Source organism: Coturnix japonica, chromosome 8 (assembly GCF_001577835.2).
Source record: "Coturnix japonica isolate 7356 chromosome 8, Coturnix japonica 2.1, whole genome shotgun sequence".
Taxonomy (NCBI): domain Eukaryota; kingdom Metazoa; phylum Chordata; class Aves; order Galliformes; family Phasianidae; genus Coturnix; species Coturnix japonica.
Window position 1 is genome coordinate 5,767,707 of NC_029523.1, and position 12,436 is coordinate 5,780,142.

Below are 12,436 nucleotides of genomic sequence, written 5' to 3' on the forward strand. Positions count from 1 at the left end.
GTCCCAGTGATGAGCTCAGCATTTATTACATTAACCAAACAGGAAAGGACTACTGACAACATATGAGTACAAAATTCCTTTTGAGAAGCCAGATCAGACTTTCTTATACAGAAAAGTCCTTAGGAAGGAGGTCAATGGTGGAATTTAGCTCCTTTAAATCAGGGAAAGCTGAATGCAAATGATCCAGGAGCCTATGTTTCTGAGCAGAGAGTAGCTGGTTGCTTGGCAAACATTGTTCCTCCAGCACAACCCAATGCCTGGGATATAGGAAATGAGGTAAGGCTACAGACCATTCCAATGTGATGCGTGCACCTGAAAAACCAGCTTGGCTGCCACTGGTATCCTGTTTGTGCAGCTAACCAAACACCTTAATGAGGGACTAAAGCATTTCCAACAATGTCTTCACAAATTACAGGGACTTTAACACGTGCTTATGTCAAAGATGACCCTGGGACAAAGGGGCTTGGGACCACCCCACATCCTCCCAGGGTAAGACTGATTCCTGCATCTGCAAAGACAGACATACAGCAAGGAGTAAGACATCTCTGTGCGACACAGCATGCCAGCCAACACAGTGCTGTGTGTGCCTACCTAATAGCTGACTGCTGCTGGCTGTCCCTGTGAGCACTGCCAGAGATTGCAGCCATCACACACCAGTGTTGGCTCTGCTGAGTGCCTGCCCCTGTGCAGGAACGAGGTGATATCCACCTGCCATGCAACCTCGCAGGGACTCACAGAATCCTGCTGCTGTCCCTGGTCCTTGGATTTTAACCCTGCGTTCTGATTACCCTGAGAGCAGCTTTAGAGTTTGAGGATATACCAGTGGGGGCTACTGCTAGTTCTTCCTGAATGGCACTTTGATTTCATGTTTTCAAATGCTGGTTTTGCATGGTGAGGCTGAAAGGGCTGTGTGGGTCCTGAAATGACCACTAGAACCACGCAGAAGCACTTGGTTGTCTCAGCCTGCTTTGCAGGCAATGCTGCACGCGCTGCCTGAGCAGGGGTGCCAACTGCTTTGCTGCACCAGCAGTGAAGCAATGATTCATATGTCTACAGGGAGCAGAAGAAACAAAGGCTGTACACGTCAAGCTGGAAGATGCGAAGAGACAACGCAACAGAAAAATCGGTGCACACAGGCAGAAGGAAACTTTCTTGTCCTTATAATGCATTGCTCGTGCTGCTGAGACCTGAGGTGTCTTCAGAAGCTGAAGAGCAACCCAGGGATAAGCCTCCGCATCCCTCGGCATATATTTAGAGCTGCAAATATTTTGCAAATGCTTCTGCTGAAAGGGACTTTTCTCCCAGTAGGTAAAATCAGCATCTGCTGAGTGGTGACCATTTAACATTCAACCTGCTGCCAATCTACATTCCACAGAGAGACCCGCAGGAGAGACATGGAGCTGTGCCACTTCTAATAACTGTGTGACTGGCACCATGTCAATGCTTTAATGTAGAAAGCTACCCTCTGTCACTAAGCAGATCTCTCCTTTCTTTTGGCTAATGGATTTCACACCCATTGGCAACAACGTCAAGACTGAAGGGGTATAAGCCTGCAGTCTTCTGAGATCTCCTTGGCAAAGCTGACTACAGAAAGATTGAGGTAGGGACTGGGGGCTGTAAGGAAAGAAGGAAACTATTGTGGGTAATAATTCTGCTCTCATTACTCATTGCTTTGCCTTTCATCTTCGTTTAGTTTCTTCATCCGTTTGCCATTGCGCGTTTCCACTGCAGCACTGGTCAGGTCAGCAGAACCTGCAGTGTTTGCTTGCTGAGTGTAGAACTACGCCAAACCTCTGCAGCAATCTGCAGATCCAGGAGAGGGTCCTGGTGCCTTTATTAGCCAAGCTTTCAGCATATTTAGAGGAAAATTTATACTGGGGCATTAAAGAAAAGAGCTCATGGCTTGGATATTTTTGACAAGGCTTAGGGAATGGTCCTAACAGCTGAGTATTCTGATGGCTGGCATCTCAGCAACAGGTACATTTGCACGGGTGGGCTTGCAGCAAAGCCTGGATGGGCATTCACATGTTCCATGGGGAGTGGAAAGTGTGAAAGTGCAGCCTGGGACCTGTGTCTCTTCATAAAGAACCACCAGGATGCCTACACTGATCTCCTCAACATCTCTCTCAGATACGGAGAAACAGGTAGGGAAGGGATGGATGCATGCTGGCTGGTTACCGCTTTGTCTGCACCACACCTCCAACATGATGCCCATGCTGATGCAATTCCTCTTTTTGCTGTGAAATCTGAATAAATACAGTTAAAAAGAAAACAAAAAGCAACGTGCAGACTTTTTCTGGCTTCTTTTTACCCTATGCATGCAATAGTTCAAGAGTCAGGCAGGAAAACACAAAGGCCACACAAATAAAACTGACTGGCCACCAATCTTAGCAATCTTCAACACATCCCTAATTCCTACTTCATTTTTAGCTAATGGTGGAAATTAGTCTTTGGACAGTTGATAAAAATCAACCTGTCTCTGCTGGGTTAGAACCATGATCTGTGGCCCAGCAACTACCTCTAGTACAATTGATTTTCCCTTTTGGCAACCAATAGGCCAGTCAATAATAATGTTGTTTGAGAAGGATTGAGTCATGAGGGAGATGAACCCTCCCTGCCATTTATTATGTTTGTATTGTCTCCATTTGAAAAGATATATTTTTTTTTCCCAATGAGGACGTGAAGGTATTACGAGGGGACAGCTACCCCCCATCCCATGCTCCAGAAGCCCTGTGACTCAAAAGCATGTTAGCATGCAGATGGAGAGCTGCTGTGTGCTGGGGTTTGTGGCAGGGGTCTGGGAGAAAAAACAGGCTGGGGATGCAGCCACACTCCTGCTACTCTTAAAGGAAACAAAAGAGACTTCAAGCAGCTGTGCTGCCTGGTGTGAATTAGTTCAAGACACACATACAACATCCACATAGGTATCATAGAGCAACCAGCTCTCACTGCAGACAGCATGGAACGCCTGATGATGTGCAATGAAATTACAAACGGATAAAATAAAATCCACATCTACTAGCAACAAACTTCCCAACCCGTTGATTTCCAGCTGTGGTTCTCAAGTTTCCTTCCCAAGGCCCTGAGGGCTCAGGGGTGACTGGAAAACTTACTGACAACAGGAGTGAAGCCTCTGTACAGTGACCTGTGCCTTTACTGAAGGACTGAAAGGCCAGCAAACAAAGCAAACAGGTCAGTTAGGACTTGGGTCGTGACCAAAGAAGCCAAGTTACAGTACCATTTTCCATATATAAGTAGCTTCCATAATGTTGATAAGCTGATTACTTGAACTGCACAACGATGAGCAGGGACAGCAAGGCTGGGGCAAGTCTCAAGTTTATTGCTTTGGTGTTACAAGATACTACTTGCCATTCTTTTTCACAATGGACAATGATTAGACTATGATGCCCTTCATCCTTCTTAAAACAGCACAGGGTACACAAAGGATGCACAGTTGCAGGGCAGCACAAAGCTGGGCTACAATTCTGCACATCCAGCATCTAATGCCCCCATCTCCAAATCCTCCTTCCCAAGGCCAGGGCAAACACTGCAGGAAAAACTGTCACAACTGACACTTCGACAGGGAAAAAAGGTTTTCCTTTGTCGCTTGACCTTCTGCAAGGAAAACTTATTCATGTCTTCATATATTTTAAAGCTAGAAATTGATATTACAATCATGCTGCCTGAGCTGCTTCGTAACTGCTGCGTTATGAATATGCTCCCCTTCCCTTCATCACGCAACTAAAAGCCTACATTTTAAGCAAGCAAAGCTGCAGCAGCAGGAGGCTGTTATCAGCCTGATCCCAAGCTCTGGGTATTTCCAGCAGGGCTCCAACACACCATACCACCACCCACTTGGAAATGGCCTCTGGCTCTGTAGATTTAGGTAATTCAGTTGCATAAACGCCCCTTTTCAAGAGAAGAGAAGCCTGTTGCCTTTCTGCATCTCTTTGCCCATGGCAATCGGTTACCGCTTGTCAAATGTGCTATTAGAGCTAATTATGAACAATCAGAGAACTCAATGGCTGCAGCTTTTCGGTGACATTAATGAACCACCCTTCTGAAGCTGCAGTACCACCATTTAAAACAAAAAGCACTTGCACTCCATCACTGCAGTCCAGGAGAGCGTGGTTCTTCCCAGAATCGGAGCTGTTTGGAGTGTGCTACGAGAATGAGTGGAGCCAGGCAAGCTCTCCTCCTGCTCCAAGTTTTAACAGCAAAGAGTAATAGATCCAGATCCAGAGGCCACAAGTGCTTTCACAAGACAAGCATCACTAGGGGTGAACTAAGGCAGTAAAGAGTGAGCAAGGCACACGTGCAGGTTGGAATAACGGCACCTCTGCTTCAAGTCACCAGAGATCCCCTTACACCTAACTCATGGTTCTTTATAGCCCGCACATTAACTGGCAGTGAATTTGGTAATGCATAATAGCAGACACCGCAGTGTTTATGACCGCTTAGGAAGCCACAGTTTTTCCTTCATCCCTTTTTTCTTTAGGTTACTCTTCAAAAACTCTTTCTGCTCCTTCACTGGATGTGAATTCCCAGAGGGTAAAGGTCAAAATAAAGAAGAAATAAACATGAGGTCATGTAGTCTCAAAACGTTATTGCAACTTATATATGGCTGGGAATAAAAACGCGCCTGCCTTCCCTGGGAACACACCTACGTGCAAAGCAGGACCTTTATAAAGATTCTCCTTTATTACCTTGGTGGGATAAAAAAAAAAGTCAAAGATTGATTTTCTTTTTTTATGGCTATTATTAACCTTTTGTTACTGGCCAAAAATAAACGGGTTAGAAAATGTGCAATATGTCAAGAAAAAAGAACGGAAAGAATGGAACAGAAAATGGAAGTTTGGAGAAAAGGAAGACGATTCTCCCTTCAGCCTTCCCTTCTAGGAGTCACACTTTACCTCCAAAGAAATGAGATGGATATCCAAGAAGTGAATTCTCTGCATGCTGTCGCAGTATAGTGTTCCAAATGGAACCACCTCCCAGGCTGTCAGGGGAAAGGGGACGGGCAGCTGGTGGAACCCACCTCCACTCATTTCAAAGGGAAGCTCTCCCCAGATGCATCTGACACACTGCTTGCTAGCTGGCTGGAAGGCTCGCCCTGGGCTGACTACAGGGCACGCCATGCCACTAGTGTGGTGCAGGTCCACTTTGTACAGATTCTCACAGCACCTTTTGCAAGGCTGCTGAAGCCATCTCGCTGCTAAGAGCTAGCAAAGTTGTCAAAAGGAACGCATCTCTGTCCAGACTGGGCAGGAGAACAAAGCCTATAAAAGCCACACCAGTAAAGAGCAGTCAATCACCATCTGACAGAAATATGTCCAGCGATTATTTCCGAACACAATCACAATTACACAGGTCAGCCCTTCATTACAGCCAGCTGACAAAACTAGGAGCGTTGAGCTGTGAGTGTGGGGAGCTTCCAGCTTGTTGGCCAGAAGGAACCACTTGCTGAGCTGCTGCTGAACCGGGGCAGCTCCCAGCCAGGTGTGTTACCCTGCTGCCCCTTCAGCTCAGACACTTTTGGGCATCCTCCTGTGTAATGTTGTGAAAGAACTTGCTCTGGGGTTTTGGAAGAATTCAGCTGTGTGAAACACTCGGTCAGGAGGGCACAGAACAAACAGCACACAAGTTCTGTTTTCATTCCTTTCTTACCTGGCTGTTAACGTCGGCAGCGTGCTGCAACAGTACTGAAACGAGCTCCTTGTGTCCTCTGTCACATGCCCAGTGGAGCAGAGCCCTGCCCTGCAACATCCAAGAGAAAGGTAACAAAGCTAGTCAAAAAACAGCTTGGAGAATTGTAGTTATGCTATGAATTATTGAGTACCAATAGCAGAAATACACTAAATTCAGTACATAGCATCCTAGTGCTCCAGATCTGGACTTACAGCAGCCCACGCCTGCCTATAAATCTCTTGATGCAGCAGTGGTGAACGAGGTGAGCAACTCATTTATCCACTAATGGGGACCGTGAGCCAATTTCCCAACCACGCTGCCAGACCTGCAGGTGGGGCAGAAGATACCTGCAGCAGAAGCTCACCCTTCTCCTTTGGGGCATCCTTCAGCAGGGCGGCACAGGCAGATGCTATTTGGAAGGAGGATATGCAGACACAAAGCATTGAGCTTTTTAACACACTTTTTGACCCAGCGAGTAATTAATTTCTGTAAAGCATAATTTTAATGTTACGTTAATTAACCCTGAATTAGGACGTATTCTCTGACAGTGACTTTCTGTGGAAGCACCGATGACATCGGTGGGCCATTTCATGATTTATGTCCTTGCACTCAGCACCACAATCAACGTCTAAGAGAGGGAAAGACGGCCATTTACTCATGAATCTGTAAACACGGGAAGATCTTTAATTCATCTTCAGCATCCTTGCTTGAGTCCAGTGAAGGAAACCCAATGGTTGAGGAGGAATTGTGCTGCCCAGTGTGTGAGCATGGTGATACTGCAGCATGGTGCAACCAGCCCCTTCCTGCAGTGCTGGATGGCAGCTTGTGCTGTGAACGCTGCTTTTTGGACGAGACAAGAAACTGAAGCCTGATCATCTCCAGTCATTAAAAATCTCCTCGCGCTATTTGCAGGAGTATGGATTTCAAGTCTTGGGCCAATTCCATTTTGGGTAATTACACTCTGCTTACCTATATATTTTCTCTGCAATTCTAAATGGATACAATATTTTCCAATTAGTGCCTTAAACAGTTCTGCATTGTAATCGGGCACTATTAAAAAGCTGACACGTTCCGACCAAGAAATGGCTGCATCCTTGCAGCATCGTATTCCCTATCACAGGGTGGCAGGGACCCTCTCTACAAGAGCACTCCACCTGATGTGGAAGTAAGAAGTAGAATCTCAGTGTACTCACTACATAACAAAAAGCATTGCTAAGAAACTTAAGTTTAAAACTATCACAGAATCATAGAATGGCCTGAGTTGAAAAGGACCTCAATGCTCATATAGTTTAAACCCCACCGCTGTGTGTAGGGTGGTCAACCACTACACCAGGCTGCCCAAAGCCACATCCAGCTCATGACTGCTTGCATCGAAGCAGGCAAACTAAAATCTGTAGTCCTGGTTATATGTATGTTAAGACAGCTAAATAGCTACAAAGTCTACCTGTTTCCCAGGTCTTCCTTAAAAAAACAGTAACAATTTAATGATAAACAAATTGAACGCACAATCTACAACTCTCCGCACAGCTTGGCTATCACCTATACAGGTTGAAATCAGCCTGCACAGCTGTTACTTTACATCAACATGTGTCTGCTTCTCTAAATAACACAGCAGAAGCATTAAGAGCCACAGATTGAGCTGTCCCAAAGCACTTCCCGTATGACTATTTCATTAGGCAGTGAAAGGCTCAGACCAAGGCGAATAATTTTGCATGGGAAAGCACTGCAGCAGTAGCCTTGCCCAGTGCAATCAGACAGCAGGGTACTCTCTCCGTGCAATTCAAACACACAACAGTTGTTGCAGAAGTTACTTGAGAAGATGCATTTCCCCTGCCTCTGAAGTATTTAATAAAAACAGCATAAAAATAGCCCCGGTGCACTAACCCTGCCTCTTAAATCTTCCGTGCTTTGCTTGGGTAACCGCTGCCAGCTTGGCCGGCTTCTGCAGCAGTTTCTCAAGCCAACAGCATATCAATTTGCTCAGCTCCAAGTCACAGTGTGTTCACAAACAAAGCACAGGACAGGGATTTGTCTCAGCTAGACCCAACCTCAGCAGACAAACGGATGGGAATGAATTTCACATCAATTAGCCAGTGCAGAGAAAGAGGAGAACAAAGCCAACCTCAATGGAAACGCCACAGCAGCAAGCTCTACTTCTAGGTACAACGTTTGCAGTTGTAAAGTCTGTACACCAACGACAGCCAATCTAACCTGTAGCAAGTGTTTTATTACTGGTAATTAAGACAAGGTACATTCATAATGGCTCCATCCCCTTCCTGCAATTGCAAAATCAGTGAAGGGGAGTGCAGTTGTTGCGGCTGTACAGGTGAACTTCAGCTCTGAGGTGGAAGCCAAGCACTTTCAGAGCCTTGAGACGTTGAGGGAAACCCCCCTGATGGCAGTAAGCATGCACACCCAGCAATGCTTCTCCAAATCCATATCCCACCTGTCCTTGCCTTGGCACTAGTTTGGCACTTGCAGTCTCAAAAGTTGGGGCTAAGTGAGCATCATTCCAGACACCTTTTATTAGCGAGTTTTGGTAAGGGTTTAAATACAGACAGATATTAGGAGGAAGTTTTTTGCACAGAGGGTGATGACGCACTGGAACAGGTTGCCCAAGGAGGCTGTGGATGCCCCATCCCTGCAGGCATTCAAGGCCAGGCTGGATGCGGCTCTGGGCAGCCTGGGCTGCTGGTTGGTGACCCTGCACATAGCAGGGGGTTGGAACTGGATGGTCATTGTGGTCCTTTTGAACCCAGGCTGTTCTATGATTCTATGATTGTTTATTGGGGCATCTCCAACAGTTACAACAAAAGCTCCACCTACAGTCACCCCGGATGCTGGCACAGATGATGGAAGCAACCCACCTATGCCCCTGAACAACTTCTGGTTAGTTAACAGCTGAAGAAATACTGCTCTCACAAAGGCAGCAAACAATCCATGCTGCTGCAGTGTGCCTGATGCCCTGCAGTGACTCCCCAGCCACAGTCCATCCCTTATTCCATTAGTCCTGCTGACACACGCAAGAGAAACTGGTTGTTTTAGACTGCACTACTTACTACTAAGTGAATGCAAGCTATTCTGTTGAACTCTGGGCAATTTAGATACAGTAAATGGAAGTGTGTACATGATTACTGTCATTAGATTCTTTGCTTAATTCTAAATTGAAGTTTATTATATCTGCACTGTTAGCAGGTATGCCAGCTTGACTGCTGTCCATGAAGATTTTCATTTCTTTCTTTAATCTAGGGGAGGAGACAGCTCGTGCTTCAGGAGTTGCCAAGGGCATCTCTGCCTAAAGCCTACAGACTCCTACTGCTCCTTCTGAAATCCTTTTGCTCCTTTTATTCTCATTTTCTCCCTTTGCTAACCAGACACAGTACAAATACATCGCTCGGAATAAAACCAAAGCACCTTAGAGCTGCAGGCAGGTCATTCCTGTTGCAGGAGCGGCTGTGCTGAGAGTCTTTACAGCTGAGCACGAGGCTGCTCGGTGCTCCAGCAGATTTTGTTCCATAACAAGTTAACTCTTTGTACAGACCCATGCTGCCATTTTATATTTATATGCGTTTAAATCAAAAGATCGACAGAGTGAGTTACGTTCAGAGGGCTGGGAAAGGCATCTTCTGGATATGGCAGGATGTATTTACACTGTAACACTAAAACAGTTAATAAAAATGACAAGATGATGTTTGCATACACTTCGCCCTACCAAAGGCTCGCTCTGGGTTATCTCCTTCCTAAAACAGGTTCTAAAACTTCAATCAACTTGCACGATATTGGAAAATGAGATGCCCTCCAGACTCTGAAGGATGCATTTGGATACTAAACAGCTCTGGCGATGGGTTCAGCCCCCTCAAAACAGCATCGAACAAATATTTCTCTCAGATTTCTCTTCTAGCTTCTCTAATTTATTTATTTATTTAACCAATTAAAATCAAGTCTAACGAAGCCAGCTCCTGCTAAAAAAGGGGCTCCTATTTCTCTGAGCGCTTGCTACCTATACCTATGAGGGAATTCTGCACCATCTTTCTATTGACTTTCCACAGGTAGCCAGGACTGCAGAGGTGTCAGATGTTTGCTGCTGCAGCTCCATGCTCTGCGAGTGCCTGCTGGCTCTGAAACAGGCCCTCTCACACTATGGACACATGGGTATATTTCTCAAAGAGGATGTCACTCCACACCTTTCAGATCTGGCTCCAAATGTTTACAAGGAGAGAACAACAATATTTCAGCCACTGTTCACATATATTCTTTAAACAATTTCTTTGGCTGAAAACATGAACATTCGCTGCTAAGACTCAAAAGAAGGAATCAGCTTCTGAACCTTGCAAAGCATGAAAACATCTCATCAATGGAAATGAAGCAAAGATCACATGATGTTATTGTGCACTGATTACAAGCGTGTGATCTCAAAAATAGGATTTTATTAATGAAAGGCTTCTGGCCGTGTTGGGAATGACTGCCCTGGGCACTCACTTCTGCAACCTGTGGCTGACAGAAGGACAAATGGAGCTGAGTAACAGCCCTGCTGCAGTGACTGCATGGCATATGACAGTTTCAGTTCATTGAATTCACAATGCAGAATTCCAGCTCTGATCGTGAACACCTTCCCTCTCATCTGAAAATTAATTCACACGAATTCCTGATTAATAATAAAAGACCCTGCCATCAGCATTCAGAGCCCCAGCCGGGGCTGTCATGGCTCAGAGGGCAGAAATCTGCTTAGAGCTACAGGAGAACCCAACTGAATTTGTGGCGTCTCAGTCTATGAATGTGTAAGCACTTCATCTGTTCACCAAAACACAATGTGCTGGAAAGCAGCGGGCAAAAGTAGCTGTACGTACTATTGACCAAGAGCAGGGCTAGGTGGCAGTATGCAAGCACTGAAACCAGAGCAATAAAGCTGCTACATCTCCCGAATGAGAAACTGTCCACTTCACATGTCTTTTTTTACCAAGAAAATCACCAGACCATTCGCGTGCATTTGTCTTTTTCTTCAGGTTTCTGGCAGTATCTCTATTGTTTCCCTGTAGGAGAAATGGTGCTTCAATCCTGAAACGATGCCCCTAGAAAGGGGGGTATTCAGCACATCATTCTGCAAGTTGCAGCTCTTCTTACTGAGAATAACAGGAAGTTTCTGACATGCTCCAAAATCACAGTACATCCACACTGCTGGGAATCCAGTGGAAAGCTGCTCTTTTCGAACACATTACACTCATCTCCACGATGAAGTGTTGGTCCAACTCCTGCAGTACTTTATAACAAGTCTAATCAGAAAATTCTGGGAAGGTTTAATACTGTTAACAAACTAAACAATTAAAAGACTGATTTTCTGTATCTTTTTTACCCATACCTCCTCATCTGCGACATTCACGTCCACTTTTTTCGACTGAATGGCTTTGGTTACATAGTCAATGTTGTTTTCTCTGCAGTAATCAAAAATGTTCTTGTCCTCTTCTCTATTCAGGAAACAAAAGCAAAAGAAATAGCACATTACTGCGCCGCACAAAGGCCACGTGCATTCTTACGCTCTAACATTGCTACAAACATTTCAATAGCACCACTGGAGTGGAACAGGCTCCTGGGATGATGCATGCAGAACAGTATGTTTTTCCCCCATGTAGGACTCAGAAATTCCTGCTTCCTAGAAACAAAGCTTGTTTTTAACAACACTATGCCAGGGCAGAAGTCCTACTCCTGTCAGCTCTCACAAGAAGCTTATAAAGTTGCCCAACACAAAACCCGCTCAGTCCTGGTATATATCACTGCAGTCTGCCAGAGGATAAAGGGCTAAAGCTCTGCTTCTCCCTGCCACGCAAACAAACTTGTAACTGCCATCTCCTTGACTCAGACCAAAGGCCTTTTCAATGCCATATATCTCATCGGGCACTAATGGAGGTTTGGAGGAAAGAGCAGAAGAAACAGGACAAGCGCAAAGCAGCCGCCCCTTGGTTAGATCCTCAGCTTCTGAAACTCGGTAGCTTAAGGATTTCTGTAGCTGTATCCAGATGAAGATATTTCTCACATTCTTCCAGACTCTTTTTCAAACACTTTTCTACTTTTTAACCCATCTGTACTCCTAGCCTTGTTAAAGGAAAGCTCTACAGCTCCACATTCTGGGCATGAAGGGGTGAAAAGTGAACAGATACTTTCTTTTGGTGATTTTAAAACAGATGACCTTATTGGGTACCCTTAGGTAATCTGTGCTTATTCACTTACATCACACCACCTCCAGACCTCTCACATGACCACACAAGTCACCTTCTCTCCAGATGCTCCTTTCAAACTATGTTGTTGTCTCCTCGGTCATAAACTCCTACTTTTGCTGATGTTCCCCTTTCATCCCCTTCTTCAATCTCTCTCCTTACTTTCTGAGATGGGTTGACCCAAATCTGTATTACATACGCAGGTGCACAGATTTATACAGTGGGGTAAAAGTATCTTCATTCAGCTCTCCATCCTTTTCCTTATGGTTCTGAGCACTTGCTTCACCAATTGCCCAGAAGTGCTGTAGATCCAGCAAATGGTATGAAGCTCTTTTGTGTCTTACGAATCCATATGTAGGTCTTAACTTCATTTGAAATTGTTTGCTTCACTGGTAATAATAAGTTTTAGCATGTCTGAAGCCAGAATACTGTTTCTAGCTCCAGAAGAAGCTATTGTTGCATATGGTAACCTTTGAATCACGGCCTGAACCACTGATTGAGCACCTGGGGAGGGGACTGGCCAGCCCTGGGAGCACAGG

At 45.3% G+C, this 12,436-nt stretch overlaps 1 protein-coding gene across 2 annotated transcripts in view; it reads right to left on the bottom strand.

Annotated features, from left to right (window-relative positions):
- Positions 1-12,436, bottom strand: part of ACBD6 (acyl-CoA binding domain containing 6) — a 59,352-nt gene that overhangs the window by 23,912 nt on the left and 23,004 nt on the right. The window contains exons 5-7 of one of the 2 annotated variants that reach the window (XM_032446197.1): positions 11,045-11,150; positions 5,668-5,757; positions 3,321-5,279 (exon numbers count right to left, since the gene is read on the bottom strand). In XM_032446197.1, coding sequence (XP_032302088.1) covers positions 5,235-5,279; positions 5,668-5,757; positions 11,045-11,150 — 241 coding nt within the window. In that variant the 3' untranslated portion in view covers positions 3,321-5,234. Of the gene's footprint in view, positions 1-3,320; positions 5,280-5,667; positions 5,758-11,044; positions 11,151-12,436 lie in introns of those variants that run through there. The other variant, XM_015869782.2, reaches the window with a different exon arrangement.